Genomic DNA, 19,613 nt, shown 5'->3' on the forward strand with positions numbered 1-19,613 from the left:
AATGCGGTGGACGATGGAAAGGATGGGTGTTATACTGTTGAGTTTTCAAAGGCTATCCTGTATTCTGATTGGCCGTATTTTTCTATGGCATGCATTACATGAGTATTCAAAGGCTTTCCTGTATTCTGATTAGCTGTATTTTCAATGGCGTGGTATAAATATATACCGTCGGGTATTGAACAGCTTTCCTGTAAAACTGCAAGAGGCATAATTATTATTTATTCTCTCGAACATCAGCAACGCAGACGAACAGGAGTTCGTCTGCGACGAGCGCACCGATTTTTTGTTTTTACGCGAGTATACCTAATGAAAAACGCGCTTCTCATCTGCCCAATGCGTCACTCAGACAGTTGCTGTCGTTTTTACTCAGGTGACTGTGGCGATGAATACCTCATTTATTCAAAGCTTGATTCTCTTGTGTATTAGCGATTTCAATAATATGAAGCAAAAAAATATAACCTTTATAATGTTATCTTATTAAATTATACATGTGTATATAGTTTTCCTTTTTCTAAAGGATAAAAAAATTGTAATTATAATAATTACATCATATTGCTCGTTTCTTCTGATTTCTCTCTTAATTTGGTCGATTTCTGGCAAATAGATGAACAGCCCTACTGGAAATTACATCTATGTGTTTTTAATTGCAACGCTGGACTTTCTGTAAATGACAGCACATTTCCCTGTTGACTTACTGAAAGTAAAATTACTCACAAACAAGTATTCTTTCACGAAAAATAGAATAAGGCAACGACGGAAACGTCTCTCTTTTTTTGTTTGTTTATTTGTTTTTTCTTTTTTTTTTTCTTTTCAGTGAGTAAACACGCGATCTTCACGCCGATGGATTATGTTGTTCTAAGATTTGACTGAATTTCCTCTTAACTCTGAAATGCCGCGATAATGTTGATCAAAAGTTTACTGAAGTTCACTACTGGGGTTCTAATTATCTCGGCTTCAAGTTCTGTTTTCTGCGAATCTTGTGAAAATATCATTGGAAATTTCCAAGAAATGTTACAAAGATGCCAACAACCCGGACGACTCGAGCCAAGACCCAGCATGAAGCTCTTTCAGCAACAAGTTTTAACGCAGATGGAATGTCTTGACATTTGCTTGCGAACTGCAGAGTGTGGTTCTTTTGATGTAAAACAAACGTACTCGGAAAATCCCAGAAAGCCGTTTTGGATTTGTGTCATTAACCGAAGAGTTAACTCTCAAGGCCCAACGCCCAAATTGGAACGTAAACAAAATGGATGCTCGCAAGATCTACAAAAGGTTAGATACTTTAGATACTAAACAATACATTACTAACGGAAACGAAAGCCGTTTTCTGCGGGGCTAGCGCTGTTGTCGTCAGCCTCATTTATTCGTCTGATGTTAGTTTAAAGAAACAAAAATGCTTTCTAGAACTCTTGCATGTAAAAGCAAACAACATTTTGGCATAATGGCTTCCCTGTCGGCATACTTGGTTTGCAATTCCAGCCTCAGCACGTTAGCCGCGATGCAAAACAAGTTCACAAACAGAAATGAAACCGTCGGAACTTTTTTTCGCTGTATTTGTTATAAATGCACTTTTTAGATTGTTGTCGCATTACTTATTTGATGTCTTTATGTTTTCTAAGCACCTTTATGAATTAATTGTAGCAATAGGCCAATTTCGATATATCAGAATTTTAACTTGCTCCAAGGCGCAGGGGAATTAACCAAAATGCTCTAATTATCAATCCCCCAATCTCGATGTGATTTCTTTCGTTATAATTTTAATACATCCAAACTAGCCAATTTCGATATATTCAAATTCAAACTTGGCTCCGAGGCTTAAGGCATTATGACAAACTAAATTAATTCATCCCTGAATCTGTGTGTTATTCCTCTAAGCGCCTATCTATTTTAATTTGTCATCGTCACGATGTTGGATGGCATTGTTGTTGTCATCCAAAATGACCGCCAGATCTTTGTCATTTTAATCTCTCGGGTTTGTTCGCAAACTGGCATCTTGAAATGTCAGCCGAAAGCCGGATAATGTGGAGTATTTGCCGAGTTTGTTTATTCAAGATGTATGGGTTATTGACCAAGTGTGAGGTCAAGATGGCTGGATATTGGCCAAGTTCTTTTTTTGCGTGTTCATGGACCGAGACGGAGTCGAGGTCCATAAACTCGCAAAAAAAAAAAAAAAAAAAAACCAGGCCAATATCCAGCCATCTTGACCGAACAGCTTGGTCAGTAAAGGATTTATTATATGGTTATCGGGGATATTTTTCTTACGGGACACGGCGGGTAGTCCCGAGCGGGCAAGATAGCTCCATCTTGCCCGCTCGGGTAGCCAATCACAGCGCAGGATTTGATTCATCTTGCCCGCTCAATGCTAGATATTGAACAAGTTCTTCAGTTCTCTGCGTGTACACGGATCGACCGACAAATGAGGTCCATAGTCAAAAGAACAAAAAAGACCAAACAAGATAAGAAAGGTCAATAAAGGGTTTATTACATGTTTCATCATTATAGCTCATGTTATATGACATAAATAACAGCAGTTTTCCAATGGGACACGACGAGCAATGAATGAGTTGCCAGTAATCGGATACCCGTGTTTGCGTGAAGAACTCTGGGATCGCCAGGGGGCAAACATTGCTAGTCGCTAGAAGAAAATGTATGGCGAAAAGTTGCTTCGAGGTACAAGAAAACGATTTGTGAGAGAGATCAACGCTTTTTCGCCGTTGTTTTTATCGCGAATGGATTTGGGCAATGTTGATATGTGGAATATGTGAGTTTTTGTTTGAATAACCGTGAAATATGTGATAAAACCTACCGATAAACTCCGTTGCTTACGTGAGCGTTATTGAGAAATTTACATCACGTAATGGTCTGAAAATATTACAAAATTAATTAGGGATAAATCGAGAGGAAATAACCTAGTAAAGCCTTTCAAGTTGTGTGCAGGCTACTTTTGGCTTATTTGAAAGCTCAGTCATACAAATAATACTGAAAATAAGCCCGGTGGCGATCATTGTACTGTCTGGAGTTGATTTAATGACAAATGAGTCCGCGCGACTCATGCTGTGTGGCTACCGTGTTGCTCAAAGCCTTCGCTCTGCTTTTACAAGCACATATTTCAGTGGTTTCCTTTTCTACAACAGATCAAGGGTGGCTCCTTGAATATATCTCTGAGTATTTGTATTTAAAAGTGCCGTTTGTGCGTAATTATGCTTTCCAAAGTTTGATATTGACGGTTGAGTGAAATTGCCCGACACAAAGGTTAGTGGTTCCTTCTGCAATTTTCGATTTCTGTTTTAGAGCTTCTTTTCTGTCTTTATATGTAACTTCTCGGGGGGTCTTTTCTACCATTTGCTCCGGGTAGCCTCTCGAGATCAGGCGTGTATTGAAATTTTCAAAATTCTATTCAATGTATTTCACAATAAACCTCACGCAAGCAAAAGGGAGTTTATCGGTAAATTTTATCACTTATATCACGGTTATTCAAACAAAAACTTACATTTTCCATGTATCAACATTGCCAAAATCCATTTGCGAAAAACTACGGCGAAAAAGCGTTGATCACTCCACAAAATCATGTTTTTGGGCGTCGAAACAACTTTTCGCTATACATTTCCTTCTAGCGACTTGCAATGTTTGCCCCCTGACGATCCCAGAGTTCTTTGTGCAATTACGGGTATCCGATTACTGGCAACTCATTCATTTCTAGATGGCAGTGCATGTTTGCCCAAAAGGGAAATCTTTGTTTAATATCTTTGTCTCGTTAGCATGAGCAATCCAGTTTCTGATCAAACTAAAACACTAATTCTGAATAATGAAATGTCATAGCATGATTAACTGTCCCAAGGAAATGGGTCCCATGTATTTTAAATACTTTTTGCGCGACACAGGTTTAAAAGCTCAACATTTTGCAAACAAATATGAGCTCGTTAGCTTTTTCAGCGCCGTCCATGCATTTGGGAGTTTTTCTAAAACCAATACTTCCCTCAGTATTACACCCAACGAGGCTAGTTATTTTACTGCATACCAACGTTTCACTGACTCTTAAACTGTTTGTAGTCAATTTGTGTCTAACTTAATGCCTTTTCTACACGAAGTCGTATGGAAATGAGGCAAAGTGTAAACCATGACGTCAGCAACGATTGAAGATTTGGTTCATCTTACGCTACATAATATAAAATGTCATCATTAACTGGTTCCATTTTATTGTTGAATGTAATCACTCTTAATAATAACAGACGAATATGAAGTTTACATGGCAGGTGACGTAAACATCACTATTTTGCTAAATCTTATTACTTTGTTGATTTTGATTTTGAGGAGGGATCATCACAGCAAAATTAAATACAAACGAATACAAAGGCGAAAGCTTGCAAAGCCAAACGCCTCATCCGTGTTTTAATGATGTCTTATCTATAAGCCTTGAAACATTCATTTGTTGGCTTTATTTACAACTCCCAGATCTACTTTGACAACACTCTGACGCGATTTGTCATGTATAAACTACTGAAACGACATGTAAAATTGTGAATTATCTTCAGGCCTGGGCTTATTTACATGGTGGCATAACTAAAAAAAACTGGAACCAAAGCCAACCTGGACTCCAAAATGTCCAAGTTGTATTTTGCAGCCGTCTTCGCAGTCTTCGTAATTTCATTTGTTTTGAAAATTCCCTTATTGTGTGGCTCCTGCCAAAGTGCTTTTGGATCTTTCCAAGAAATTTTGCAGAATCATGAGCAAGCTGGGAGGCTTCCTCGAGAAGAGGCTTTAAGACTTTCAAGAAAGCGCGTGTTAACAAAGATGGAATGCCTCGATTTCTGTCTACGGAATGAGACGTGTGATTTTTTTGAGTTAAGACAAGTCTTGAGATTAAATAAGAAGAGAAAGCATTGGATTTGTGCAATAAAGAGACGACTCACGAGTAGCTACATCGATACGAAGTTGATCAGAGTAAGAAAATGGATTCATTTCAACGTGACATCACATTATCTCCATCAGGTTAGTTTCGCTGCACTATCTCCTACTGTAGCCACTCGTTGCGTCGGCAGTTGGTTTAAAAAATTTGTTCGATCGGTTCGGTGTTAACTCAGTAAAGCGCGGTTTGATTACGCTGAATCTTTTCAAAGAGAAGGCTGGTGTAACTAGGAATTATTGCCTGAGAAACGCTCTTCGGTTATTCGTGATCAAATCTTGAAAAGTCTGAAACACCGACGAAAACAGTCAAATGAATCAGGTTCTTTCCGATCGCTAATGAGATAACTGCAGATATTCTTAGCTTTGACAAAGGGAAGTAGCGTCATGGCCGAGTGTAAAATATCGTAAGCGTGACCTGTAAAAATACTGTTATTCGTGATCAAATCTTGAAAAGTGTGAAACACCGACGAAAACAGTCAACTGAATCAGGTTCTTTCCGATCGCTACTGAGATAACTGCAAATATTCCTAGCTTTAACAAAGGGAAGTAGCGTCATGGCCGAGTGTAAAATATCATAAGCGTGAACTGCAGAAGTACCATATTTGTCAACGACAATGTAAAAGGGAAAATCTCTGCCAGTACCAAGTCAGGCACAAAGTTATAAGAAGATTTTGTTTGCTTCAATCTTCAAAGCGTTTTTTATTAGCCTGGATAATAGCAATGATGATATACATTAAAAGAAAAGTACGACACTTTTAAGTTTAACAAACATGTTTCGGCAGATGCTTCTGCCATCTTCAGTGTGAATTGAACATAATGTATGATAGAATACTTATTATCATCTTATTCTATTTCATGGATAATTCCCTTTCAAATTTTTGGTGCTTTTTTTTTTAATTATGCTTTTAAAACAATTCTCGCATCAATGTTTACGTATTAGTTCTAATGTACTTAACATATTCTTAATGGAAATGATAGTACTGTGAGTATTATCAAGCAAAATTAGTGACTTTTTAACAGCTTACCCAAAAAGTTCATTCATTTTGGCGTTAAAGCCTTCGCAGACAGGTATACAATTGACGCATCGAACTGCAATAATCCCAAATTTTACTGAGAGAAGTATTTCTCATAAGGCTCAATGAAATAATTTCTAACCGTTTCATTCAATCCAAATAGAATGAATGGAAAAATTTCCATAAAAAAGAGTGTTTTGAAGGTTTGGTTTGGCAGTAATTATGCCATTTATTTATGATAAGAGACTTCAATATACAAGATGCATGTGAATTGAATTGGATTGAAACTACAAACACTTCCTGAGTAGTAATGATCGATAAAAGTGCAATAAATCATCAATGGCATAAGGTATTGGTAAGGAAAATTACCTTTAGTACACGTATGAAGTTGTGAAGCAAGTTATGCAGTTGCAAAGAAAGCCAGAAAAATTACAGACATACCCAACTAAAATTCCTCGCCTTTAAGCGGATTCCAACTTTGTAACGACTTCTTTAAGTAACAACGACTTGCTGAAGTTTGTGATCACATTCGCTGGAATTGTGTAACTCACTATGTCAACGTTCGACCTGTTTACTTAATCACTTTATATTTATATAGCGAGCAACTGAATTAATACTGTTTTCTGTCTTTTAACAGATTTTGGCATCAGCAGCTGAAGCTTGCTTGAGTAGAACGGACAACAGTCGTCTTAAGAGAAATGATGAGCCATTATAACATTGTTGTACTTTTAAAAGGTGGAAAGACGTCATCTGTTCAGATTTCCTAACGTGAAACTATATGCCCCGTCCACACTGCGTCGGAGAAATTTGAAAACGGAGTTTTCACCCTGAAAACGCATCAATGTTTTCCGTCCACACTACGCCGGAGAAATTTGGAAACAGAGTTTTCACTCTGAAACCGTATCAAGTGTTTTCCATTCACACTACGCCGGAGAAATCTGAAAACACAGCAATCACCGGTCATTTTGTATTTGTGTTTGAGAAAAACCTACGCAGAGAAATTACGTGGTTATCGTGACGTCATCGTTTTTGAAAAGCTCCGTTTTCTAAATGTTTCCGTTCACACTGAAGCGCAAAGCCAGTGTTTCAAATTGCTCCAGTTTGAAGAGCGTTTTCTAAAAGCTTCGTTTTCGTGACGGATAAGTGTGGACGGTTGGCCTAACCGTAGAAATAAAGCTGCGTTTTCAATTTTTTTTTTTTCAGCGTAAGTAGATGCGGTCTTATCTCGAAAGTTCTTGTTAATTACAGTCAAAACCGTCTAATGCGGACACCAAACTTAGCAACAGAACTGTATGTCTGTATTATGGAGGTAGAGATTATATGAATTGTGATTCCTCAGGAATAGCTCTCTGAGACTATCTGTGATATAGAAGTGTCAGTGAGATGTTCGACTGTATAACAAATTTATTCACCAGAAAGTAGACAAGGGGCGCTGTCCATTCAGCCAAAAATTCCAGAATTTTAAAAAGAGTGGAAATGGTGTGGAAATTTCCGGAAAAGAGGATATCGTCTCGAGATATACTCAAATTTTTGAAAATTTGTTACCTGGAGTTTCCGTTCCCTTTAATGTTCCAAAGTTTTCGGAATTTTCGGTTGAATGGCTCGCATTTCGGGAATTGAACTTTATAAATAGATAAAAAAAATTACCGAGATTTCCGTTTTCCAGTGATTATAATTCCTTGTAAGTTGTTGAGTGAAAGTGATGGAACTGAATAAAATAAGCAAACTATATAAAATGCGTGGATAGTTATAACATTGAAAGAAAGGAAACGATTAATGCATACCCACAACTGCCAAAAACTGTTGAGAACATTTAGAAGCGACAGGTTTTAATGTCATATCATGACCTTCAATATTCAATTGAGAAAATGTATTGTCATTTGAGTCTGCTGCAAATTTTTACAGTTTGTAAAACAGACATAAGATTGGGCTCCTAATTTTTTCTTTGATTACTGTTGAACTGATGTTTTCCGTCCAAACTACCCCGAAGAAATTTGATAACGCAACAATCACTTACCTATACCAAGAACAACAAATTATGGACTTGAGTGCATCTGATATCAAGCTGCAAAAATTTGCAATTCGCTCCCAGACAGTATAAGAACAATAACATCTCTTAACGATTTTAAGACAGTCATAAAGAAAATGAACTTTTAGTAGTAGTTATAATTATTGCATTAGTAGTAGTTTTAATTATTGTATTTTGATAATTTAATTGATTTCTGTATTTTTTTTCTTTCTCGAAGATATTAGCTCAATAGAGCTACTCTGATAATTCGAGTTGAAATGAAGTGTATGTATGTATGTATGTCGTTTTGGATTTGTCTTCGAGGAAAACTCGCGCAGGGAGATCACAGGATTGTCGTGATGTCATCGTTTTCGAAAAGCTTCAATTTCAAAATGTTTTCCCGTCCACACCAAAATACAAACCAAGCGTCTTAAAATTTCTCTGGTTTGAAGAGCATTTGCGAAAAGCTCCGTTGTCGTGACAGATCAATGTGGACAGTAGGCGTAACCGTAGAAATAAAAGCCGGCTTCGTTTTCAAAATTTCTCCGACGTACTGTAGACGGGGATTGAAGGGAAACAAAACTCACTGTTTACCGTAGGGCCAGTCATTTAGTGTTTTGTTATACCTCCCACCTCAAACAAAAATAGAAAAAACTGCCACAAAATTATTTGCTTGACTCCAGCTTGCACAAAAATTTGCCGCGGTTTCAAGGTGCCCGACCTGATCACGTGCGAGTCCAAAGTTGTCGTTTCCCTAGGGAGTTGATGAGTTGCGATGCATGACACGTGACACGTTCTTCTCCAATCGGAAAAAGTATTTGAGTTGGAAGGTATAACAACGGAGTTGACGCCATCTTACTTCCTTGCTCGCTTTAACACGACAAAAATTACACAAAGGATATGGGGAAAATTTAAAGTTCAATGCCTAATGACTTGGAGTGATTTATTTTTTTAAGATCTCACACGTTGCAAGGAGAAGATACCTAAAGGTGCTTTGATCAAATTGGAAGAACATGGATTTTCTGTGAGGAGAAGAATTACACTTTTCAATTTTTCATACAAATGTCTAAATTTTTGTGACTAAGCTTTTAAAGACAACTGTATGAAAAACTGAAAGCCTTAATTGTTGCTTTTCTAGCGAGGCTATTTCCCTCAAACCTGATCAGTAAGTTATTTTACCTAATATCTATAGTTCTTAATTCCCAAATATTTCAGAACTCGAATTTCCATGAGTTGTTAGACATTAGATTCTTCTCTTTTCCCCAAGCAACATGTTTGCCCCAAGTAACATGACCCACGAAACGGTGAAAGGGTCTGTTCACCACATCACAAGTTACTCTGTAAACTGCAGCAAGAAAAATAAAACCCCAAACAATGGCTTCACATCAATACTACTACCCAGTCCTCTTAGCAGACCATACAGAGCCCATCTTAAGAACATATCAAAACCAACCACCTGTTCTCTTCATTAAGATCGTTACTCCAACAAAACTAAATTAACGTTTATTAGCTCAGTTGTTTTTCACATAAACCAAGTGAAAAAACTCTTTTGACATCTTTGTTCCAAGTAGATGTTGGTTAAATGCTTCTTGTTAAGGTAGATTTTCTTTCTTGTTCTTTACACAATACCCTAAATTACAGAATAAGACAGGTAGTTTCATCTATTCTTTGAGGATGTCACAATTCTGTGAAAAATAACCAATTCTGTTGACGTTTGTATGCCGCAACACAACAAAATGTTCAACTTAAGTCTACCGAATATCTTCACTCTGTTTTTCCTTGTTTTGTTTACATCCAGGTATGGCAAAACTTGCCCAAATGCTTTTGGAAAATTTCAAGAAATCTTGCAGACTCCTCAGATAGCTGGACGGCTTGGTGGGGGCACGAAAACGAAGATTTCTGACCAGTTTGTCCTCACGAAGATGGAATGTCTCGATGTTTGTTTGCGAACAGAGGAATGTGGCTCCTTTGACATGAAAAGGAAGTCAAAGTACTGGATCTGCAAAACTAACCGACGGTTTAACGCTGAAGGCACGAGTCCTACATTTAAGCAAAAAAGAGAAAATAGCTGGATACATTTCAACGCGAGTTCGCAGGAGCTTCAAGAGGTCAGTTATTTAGTTACGGTTACCTTATACTTTTATAGGTGTCTCCCGTCCAACCAACGTAACGCGTCCGGTTTTAACTGTAGATACCTAAACCCCTATATCAAATTACAGCTTACTGAGCTGGCTAACAATCTATACCAAGAATTTTGCATTAAACTGACGGCCGAATTCTTTTCATCTTCTAAATGCGGGCGTCCGAATCGTCTTTTGAAAGTTACAAGTCAAAGGGAATTTGTTTGTTTGCCCTTAAATCTGGAGAGTAGCTAGTCTAACATATTAGATAACAAAAACGTGTCTGCGAACTTTTTATTTCGAAATATTTTTTCTTCGAGAACGATTTTTGTACGATCACTCCACATTTCTTTAATCTTTTTTCGAAAATGTTCTGGGACTTTTTACCGCAATTGAGTATGGTAAAACGCAGACACGTTTTCTTAGCACTTTAGGCACGAAAACTGAGGAAGAAATTAAATTGGCGAAAAACAATAAAAATACAGTTCTAAATACATTTGTCTTAGACTAGGGAGATATAGCATTAAGCTGTCATAATGTGTGGCAAACAAACCGAAAAATATGAATGACCTGTACAAGTCATTAAGACCGGTCGTTAACTCAAACAATAATTAGCTCAAAAAGCCCTTCTGTTGTCTTCTAAATGTGAAAATTGTTTAATATCTCTTGACAAGGACATGATCACAATGGTAGCAATTATCTTTGGAAGGATGGCACCCAATAAGCTGCTACGTTCCAGAAAAAGAACTTTTCACTTTACGTAAAAGATGTTTTTACGTGGCCAGCGGCCCTGATAATTTATTGGGCCCCGTCCACAGCACGTCGAAGAAATTCGGAAACGCAGCTTTATTTAAACGTTTAACCTATCGTCCAAACTAATCCGTCAGAAGAAGGAGCTTTACGAAAACACTCTTCAAACAGAAGAAATTTGAAAACGGAGATTTTCGAAAACGATAACGTCACGATAATCATTTTATTTTCCTGCACAAGTTTTCCTCAAGCACAAATCCAAAATGACCGGTGACTGTTGCGTTTTCAAATTTCTCTGGCCTAGTGGAAACGCCGTTTTCAAGCTTCTCCGGCGTAGTGTAAAGGGGGCCTAACACCTTTCTCTTAAATTCAGTGGTATACGTGTATACTATCAAATCATTTGAATAGCAAATCACAGGATTATTTATTTTCTTGTTGTTTTTAACAGATTTTAACATCAGTGGCACAAGACTGCTGGCCATAGGAGAGTACAGATGCCGTGCGCACGTTTCGGAGAAAATGTAATTGATGATGTAATACTGTCTTGCGCTATGAACCTTAAACCTTTGAATACCAAACTTTCGCCCCCAAAAAACCGTTTTTAACCGTTTAGTCAGGTTTTTTGACTGCCATGACGCTAAATAAGCCTAAGTTTTGCTAAGAAAACTTTTTTTTTTTACCAAAAGGAGAGATTTTTCGAGGATTACGTAGAAAATTGAGCAATATTTCAATTCCGGTCATGCGCATAAGCCAAAATTTGGATTTTTTTTTGTGCCATTAACCGTTCTCAATTTTGTTTGTTACCCCTTTCCTTTCTGTTTTTTCTCGGCCCCTTTACTCTGGCTACCTTTTGCGTTGCATGTTCCTTCTAGTTAGATGTTAATTACGGGCGAAGCGTAGAAATGGACCTTGATCAATCATGGGCATAGTGGACCATTTTACCACCGTTTTTACACCAAAACTGATAACGTTGTTTTTCGACTTGCGACGTCAGAATGTCGTCGATATCTAAACCTGACCATTGTACGGGAAGGCCTAGCCTAGTACTACTAACTGCTTATCAAGAATATCTGATGACATTTAAATTGATGACGTCACAAGTGGTACAAAGAGTACGACCATTAATTACGCATATGTGCGTAATTGGGGCTCAAAGGGTTAAATTTAGATTCCTTTATGTCAAAAATTACTTGCTTAAATTGGGTAATTATACGATCACCGGATCTGCTTTCTCGAAAGTCCCGGTAACTTCTCAGATCCGGGGTCTTATTTTGAGATCTAAATCTAAAGAATAGTAGTAGTGGCGCGTTAATCAGTTGTGTGAATCTCAAAACTGTTATAGTGGTACTATGATCAAGTTTCCAGCCCTTGAATTTTAAGGTATATTACATAGCATTCTACGAAAGATTAAAAACGACGTTTAGCGTTTTCAAACAACTGCATTGGTTCCGGAGATATTTAAGTTTGAAAAATATGTAAACTATGCAAATACGAGGACTGATGACGTCACACACTCAACCAAATATTACGTCATCTTTCCGCAAAGAATGAAACACTTCTGATGCAAATTGGCTAAGATATCTTTGTTCATCATATTTCATCAAAATTCGGTTGAGTTTATGACGTGAACACCTGGCAAGTTAGCATATTTTTAAAACTTGAGTATCTCTGGAACGAAAAGAGATATTTGAAAATAGTAAACGGCATTTTTCTTCTCGTCAGTCTATGTTTTGAAATGGCTTAGCAGCGGGAAAGATGCAATTTTTGTCATAGTAGCACTTTAATACCTTTATCTTGAATGCAAACTAGGCAAACAAAAAACAACCGGGACGGGTAACTGCGGGGACTTTCGAGAAAGAAGACCCAACTGCTCACCGTTCAGGCAAATCAAAAATTTGGTTTGAGCTGACTACAACAACAGCTTTGTTGTTACAGTTGAGTCTGCGGTCAAATACTCTTTTGTTTAAAAAGGCAAGTAAACGAGGCCAAAGGTTCAATACAAAGCAAATTGACCTTTTCGCTTCGTTTGCATGTGAAACCGCTGATAACTGAAATAACAGCTATTTAAACAGGACGAAGAGAGCTCCAGAAAACAAATCCTTTCTCGTAGGGAAAGAATATTAATGAGTTTCCTTTATACTATGGAGAGGATTTAAGTCATTTGCATCAAAGTATCACCAGTTCACAAGAATATTACATTCATCAGAATGCGGCAATGAATCGTAAGGGATGTTCAATAAAGGTACCGTACAGCACATATTGTTTACTTCCTCCATGCAAGCTAATGTTGTAGACGAAAAAAACTGCAGTTGAAAAGCTTTTGAGGTTTAAAAGCATCGCCAACAGCTTGAAATATTTGCTTAAGTACGCTGACTCAGTAAAACCTCGATGAAACGGCTGGCAATATATGTTCGCTACAACGCGGTTTCGTTATATCGGGGTTCTTTTCAATATATTTTACTATTACTGGGGGCGAGGAATATCGTTCGTTATACCGAGGACTACGTTAAATCGAGTTTCGTTAAATCGAGGTTCTAATATATCAGGTTAAACAATAGTTGATATCTGCCAGTTCCAAATTCACAGCAAAACGTCAAAAACTAATTATGCTCTTACGTCAGTTTTATTATTTTTTTTGTATGTGAAACTCAAAGGTAGTTTAAATTCGTCATAGAAAGGCTCTCAACACGTTCATTCCCAACCAAAGCATTCCAATGACAAAATTCCCCCGAGTCGACGCGCTCACGTGTGGCCGCTTAGCTTAGTCGCAAGAGCAACTGAAGATCATCTTGGGCTCAGAAATTATTCCCTTAACTTTTTCTCCCTGTGGTTTTATGTCTCTACAGTTGACTCCGATGCATTATACTTTTTATTTTGCAAAATATTAATTCTTTTTTTTTCTAACGTCAACGCTGAATTGGAGGAAACTAGTTATTAATGACTGATCCAAGAGTAAGTAAGTCTATCGGGTGAACCACTACAACGTTTTTATTTCTTTTATCGTTTTTTTTTTTTTTTTTTTTCTTTTTTTCAGTTTTTGTTCACATGATGTCGGTATACCGTTAATTTGCTTTTTCTAGTATTGGGGGTCATTTCCAACACTGCAATTAGCAACCATTTAAATTGGAAAAGAACATGGTCAATATCATACAATATATTTCTGAAACGCATAATGAAGTTTTTCAAAAAGGAGAGAAAAATTATGAATACATAATATTAACTATCTCTTCTGATTCCTCTTTCAATTTGGTCATTTTATAGCAATTGTATGCCTGATTCTTGACCGGTTAGAACAGATCCAAAAACGTATCTCGTACTGAGAGCTGCGATACAGTTTTTCTTCGGCATATAGGTTAATTACGATTCAGACAGTTAATAACATGGACATTCTTTTTATACTGGAACGGTGCCCTTTGTGCAAATCATACTACATTTCTCTGTTGACTTTTTGAGGGTAACAATGCTTACTGGATAAATAGTTTTTTACAAAAAGGCTATATTAGGCAAAGACGGAAATGCTTCTTAAGCAAACAAACGGTTCCCACTGCACACTAATGGATAGCGTTTCTTTTAAGTCTTGTCTGCATTTTCCGCTGCAATTTCGAACGAGACAGTCAACGAAATGTCGAGAGCAAGTTTATCAACGTTCTTTTGTGGATTTTTTCTCATATTTGCTTCTGCTCAGCGTTGCCAATCGTGCCACAATGCCAATAAAAATTTCCAAGAAATTCTACAAAGTCTTCAGCAACCGGGGCGGTTTGAGGCAGATGGAAGCACGAAACTTGTTCGGCTAATCGTATTCACAAAGATGGGATGCCTTGACATCTGCTTGCGAAATTCAAAGTGTGGTTCTTTTGATATGAAACAAACGCAGTCGGAGAAAGGAACAAGGAAGTCTTGGATTTGTGCTATTAACCGACGAGTAAACTCTGAAGGTACGATGCTCGATCTAACTGGTAAAAACACAGGATGGATTCACTTCAAAGTCACATCTCAAGAACTTGAAGAGGTAAGTTAAGATGCTAAAGAAAGCTGAAGTCAAAACAACAGCAGCGTGTTGTTTGGACTGACAGTTTTAATCCCATTTAATTGTCCAACTCCACTCCATGCCGAACATGCAAATAATGCGGGAAACAAGTACAAATAGCTATTATATTTGCATTCTAAAAGACCCGTTTAATACTTTTTCTGTGGTCTTTCTATTCGTTTTGACCGCAGTAGGGCAACAAAAACGGCCCAAAGACAAGATTTCGGGAAAGAGAATTGTTGTATAATAAATCAGGTCAATAGCCCTTTTCCCGGTTAATTTTCCTTCTTTGCGTTACAATGTAATCCAACGTGGATGCGAGGCAATTTCGGGTTCAAACTACAAAATAGCCCGAAATTGCCGCATATACATGCTAAATTTTGTTGTAATGCAAATGAGCAAAGGTAACCGTGAAAAGGGCTATTATTGGCCCCCAGGGCTTGCTAAAATACTGTAGAACTCGGGTCCCGCCGCAAATATATGTATCAAAATGTAGCCCATTTTGGAACATCTTTTTCTTTCCTCTGTCCCTTTTCCTTGTCCTATGTTGCCTTTAATGTGAAATGCAGCATATTGATAAGGTAAAACCTCATTGGCATTTACTTTCAATACATTTACATACAACACTAGTTTCGCCAAAAGACCTCGTCAGTTGAAGCCATATTCAATATGGCTATCAAGTTACCAGGTCTAGTGACGAAACTGCATCCGGGACCTGTTCGGCGTACTTTCCATACCCTCAGTCACTGACTTGTAAAGATATCGATGACGTCATTTCTCGCTTTTTCACGGTTGTTTATCGAAACAATCAGCGGAATTGAGGAAAGTAATATGCTCTGTTTAAATATAACAGTATTTTTTCTCTTTATAGGTTTTAATATCAGCGGCTAAATTTTGCCACATGAGAGAAAACGGTATGTTTTTGTCCCTATTTATCGAATTTCAGTCTTGAGATTTCTGTCTCTTGTTGAAGTTTGCTGTTTTTGTTGCTGTCGTCTTATTTAATTCCCTTATTTTGAGATCTAAACTAACCGTTAAAAAATGAACTTTGAACGCTCACATGATGGACTAGCTGGGTTTGAACTGATACCCGAGAATTGCTTACAACTGTGGTTGTCAGTTGAGAAATGACATGTTGTTGTTGTTGTTTTTCATTACATGAAGTAGCTGAGATCCGAGATCTGCAAAATATTCTGATCACTAGGAAATGTACTGAAATTTTAACTGATAAATTCAAGAAATAGGCCAAAATATTACTGATGACTGATATTCCAGCATTTCATTCCACAGTCTAGATCGTTTCCTGGGATTTATCGAGCGTACCTCGTACACGCTGTAATAACCGATATCCTCTCTTTACGACAGAACAAGAACTCATGAACACGTACTGTGCAGAACAGAGTCGTTGCAACGTGACGGATACAGCAGGAAAATGTCCAACAGTTTGGAAGGCGCGACGTGTGTCCCGGAGTCCTGTAGGAGGATGGTGTTGTTTTGACCCGAGCAAGAATGATGAGTGTTTGGAACCCACCAAGGATCTCTAAACAGATTTAAGGGGCAGCTTTAGCAAATGTACTTCTTTTTGCGCGCATTCATCTCATCCACTACTCTCGAAGTGTCTGAGATTTGACTCCAGAAAGAACTGTACAGAGATTTGGCAAGGTGTCTATAAACTGTTATACGTTTTTGAATTTTGGTGCGTAAGCAGCCAGACGTCTTCGGATAAATTTGAACTTTTCGCACTTTTACACGCGCCAGACGCGAATACAACTTCACCAGCCTAACCTCTCCCCCCAACCCAGATACAATGTTGAAAATTCTCCCGAGTTCCAACATGGTATTGGCTGGAGAGGGGGAACAGCAACGCAATTCTAAAAGGAAGTGCTTTCTTAAGCTTCAGTTGTAAAACACAGATAATTCGTTACATTACATCAGTGTCCCATGGAATTTTATCCTTGATTGCATGTATTACTACGGCCTACTACTCAGACGTTCTTATGGCTCGTCACGTAAAATTAGGAAATATTTCGTGACGAACATTAAGTAAGTCTGCGCGGGATACTACCAGCACCATCCTTTCCTTTTGTGTTTGTTTTTGAAAAGTTGGTGTTCATTGTCACGAAAAAATAAAATCAAACACCATTCAGTGGATAAAGTCACGAATTTGTGATATTATAGACAATATTACATAAAACGTACAACAGTTTTTAAAGACATGTTTCGGCATGCTTATGCCATCTTCAGTTTAATAGAGTGACTAATGATACGTGACACAAGTTATATACTACAAAATATGAATAAATTATTTACAATATGCATTACAAAACGGTGGAAACGGAAATTACAGAGTTAAAAAGGTGTTGAAGTGATGTAACTGTTTGTTAAGGTCAGGTTTGTTCTTACTAATATAAAAGGCTTCTTTAAGTTTAAGATCAATAGAGCTATTCGCTGAGTCTAAGATGCGAAAACAAGAAGGTGTGTACATGCCCCTGCATGAAGAAAATTGAGAAAGATGTTTAAAAATATGCGAGTTTTTATCGCTTACTGTATGTTCTTTAATCCTGGTAGAAAAATGGCGACTGGTTTCACCAATATAACAGGAATTACATCCCGCACAAGTAAATTGATAAACTACCATGGATTTTAGAGCATCAGGAGTACGATCTTTAAAACTGAACATATTCTTGATTTTGAAAGAAGTAAAAACTAATTTGATATTAAGATCCGTTTCACAAAAACGTTTAAGTAATTGCCGTAGTTTGAGTTCCGTTATTCTAGAGTACTGGCCGATAAAAGGAAGCTTAAAATAGCGTATATTGTTTTCATCATTAACGTTGCGGCTTTTTTGATCAGAAGGCTTGTTAAGATACCGCTTGAAGGTTTTTTCAATGATGTGTGAAGGAAACGAGTTACGTTTTAGAGTCTCCGAAAGCTTGATCAAATCGTTTTCAAAACCGGAAGAAGTGTTGTTGATTTTATAAGTTCGGTCAATGAGAGTACGGACAAGGCCAATTTTATAGCGAAACGGAGTGAAACTAAAAAAATTTGTTAAGAGACCAGTGTAGGTTTTTTTATGAAAAACTGAAAAAACGCAGTCATGCGAAGAGTTGTCAATTAGAACATCCAAAAAGGAAAGTTTACCGTCGTTCTGTTTCTCGAAAGTAAATTTGATGTTGGGATGTTGAGAATTGATGAATTCAAAGAAAGACATGGCATCCCGCTCATTTTTAAAGACGCAAAAAGTATCGTCAACATAACGCCTATAGAGTAAGATGTCGGCCTTGTTAAAATTATTTAGCCATGTTTCTTCGTGAAATCCAAGAAAAAGATTAGCTAAAATAGGTGCTAAAGGGGAGCCCATAGCTACCCCATCGACTTGATCATAAAATTTACCATTGAAAAGAAAATGAGTCTCGGATGTGGCAAATGAAAACAATTTCTTAAGGTCGGGTTTTTTGATGGAAAATTTGGGATGATGTTTCAAAATAAGGTCAACGGCAATATCGATAGTTTCATTTAGCGGAATGTTTTTGGATGTTCTAATTGACAACTCTTCGCATGACTGCGTTTTTTCAGTTTTTCATAAAAAAACCTACACTGGTCTCTTAACAAATTTTTTTAGTTTCACTCCGTTTCGCTATAAAATTGGCCTTGTCCGTACTCTCATTGACCGAACTTATAAAATCAACAACACTTCTTCCGGTTTTGAAAACGATTTGATCAAGCTTTCGGACACTCTAAAACGTAACTCGTTTCCTTCACACATCATTGAAAAAACCTTCAAGCGGTATCTTAACAAGCCTTCTGATCAAAAAAGCCGCAACGTTAATGATGAAAACAATATACGCTATTTTAAGCTTCCTTTTATCGGCCAGTACTCTAGAATAACGGAACTCAAACTACGGCAATTACTTAAACGTTTTTGTGAAACGGATCTTAATATCAAATTAGTTTTTACTTCTTTCAAAATCAAGAATATGTTCAGTTTTAAAGATCGTACTCCTGATGCTCTAAAATCCATGGTAGTTTATCAATTTACTTGTGCGGGATGTAATTCCTGTTATATTGGTGAAACCAGTCGCCATTTTTCTACCAGGATTAAAGAACATACAGTAAGCGATAAAAACTCGCATATTTTTAAACATCTTTCTCAATTTTCTTCATGCAGGGGCATGTACACACCTTCTTGTTTTCGCATCTTAGACTCAGCGAATAGCTCTATTGATCTTAAACTTAAAGAAGCCTTTTATATTAGTAAGAACAAACCTGACCTTAACAAACAGTTACATCACTTCAACACCTTTTTAACTCTGTAATTTCCGTTTCCACTGTTTTGTAATGCATATTGTAAATAATTTATTCATATTTTGTAGTATATAACTTGTGTCACGTATCATTAGTCACTCTATTAAACTGAAGATGGCATAAGCATGCCGAAACATGTCTTTAAAAACTGTTGTACGTTTTATGCAATATTTATCATTATTGCTAGTATTACGACCTTATGGAAACATTATAGACAATACTGAAATAAAGAAGACAGTTCCCAAGTTTAAGGTTTGTGCGTTGTAACAAAGTTAAGACGTTCGTCGAAAGTTCCGCGCAAAATTATAGAGCCTAGTATAGAGCCGCCATGTTGGTGGACCTCCTTGGTCCTCCAATATGGCGGCCGAAAAATAGTGTAAACATCAGGAACTTACTTTGGCTGTCTAGTAGACTGATTGTCTGAACCGAAATAAAAAACATTTACACCAGTACTTTTCCTAGTACTTTAACCCCTAAAATTGCTA

General features: G+C 37.3%; 2 protein-coding genes across 2 annotated transcripts; both read left to right on the forward strand.

The window, feature by feature from the left end:
* Nucleotides 1-609: 609 nt before the first annotated feature.
* On the forward strand, nt 610-9,412 carry LOC145492200 (uncharacterized). The gene is made up of 2 exons (XM_081471544.1): nt 610-1,272; nt 6,556-9,412. Exons 1-2 carry the CDS (start codon nt 901-903, stop codon nt 6,631-6,633), a joined length of 450 nt encoding a protein of 149 aa, XP_081327670.1. The 5' UTR covers nt 610-900; the 3' UTR covers nt 6,634-9,412.
* Nucleotides 9,413-9,622: 210 nt separating this feature from the next.
* Nucleotides 9,623-12,567, forward strand: LOC145493853 (uncharacterized). Its single transcript, XM_081473331.1, has 2 exons — nt 9,623-10,034; nt 11,245-12,567. Exons 1-2 carry the CDS (start codon nt 9,645-9,647, stop codon nt 11,278-11,280), a joined length of 426 nt encoding a protein of 141 aa, XP_081329457.1. The 5' UTR covers nt 9,623-9,644; the 3' UTR covers nt 11,281-12,567.
* Nucleotides 12,568-19,613: the final 7,046 nt, after the last annotated feature.

This window comes from Orbicella franksi, chromosome 7, assembly GCF_964199315.1.
Source record: "Orbicella franksi chromosome 7, jaOrbFran1.1, whole genome shotgun sequence".
In the NCBI taxonomy this organism is placed as follows: domain Eukaryota; kingdom Metazoa; phylum Cnidaria; class Anthozoa; order Scleractinia; family Merulinidae; genus Orbicella; species Orbicella franksi.

Bases quoted from the DNA above. Each gene is read 5' to 3' on its own strand.
- LOC145492200 (XM_081471544.1), top strand. From the start codon at position 901: ATGTTGATCAAAAGTTTACTGAAGTTCACTACTGGGGTTCTAATTATC. The intron at 1,273-6,555 runs GTTAGATACTTT...GTCTTTTAACAG, and splicing joins GCTCGCAAGATCTACAAAAG to ATTTTGGCATCAGCAGCTGA.
- LOC145493853 (XM_081473331.1), top strand. From the start codon at position 9,645: ATGCCGCAACACAACAAAATGTTCAACTTAAGTCTACCGAATATCTTC. The intron at 10,035-11,244 runs GTCAGTTATTTA...TGTTTTTAACAG, and splicing joins GTTCGCAGGAGCTTCAAGAG to ATTTTAACATCAGTGGCACA.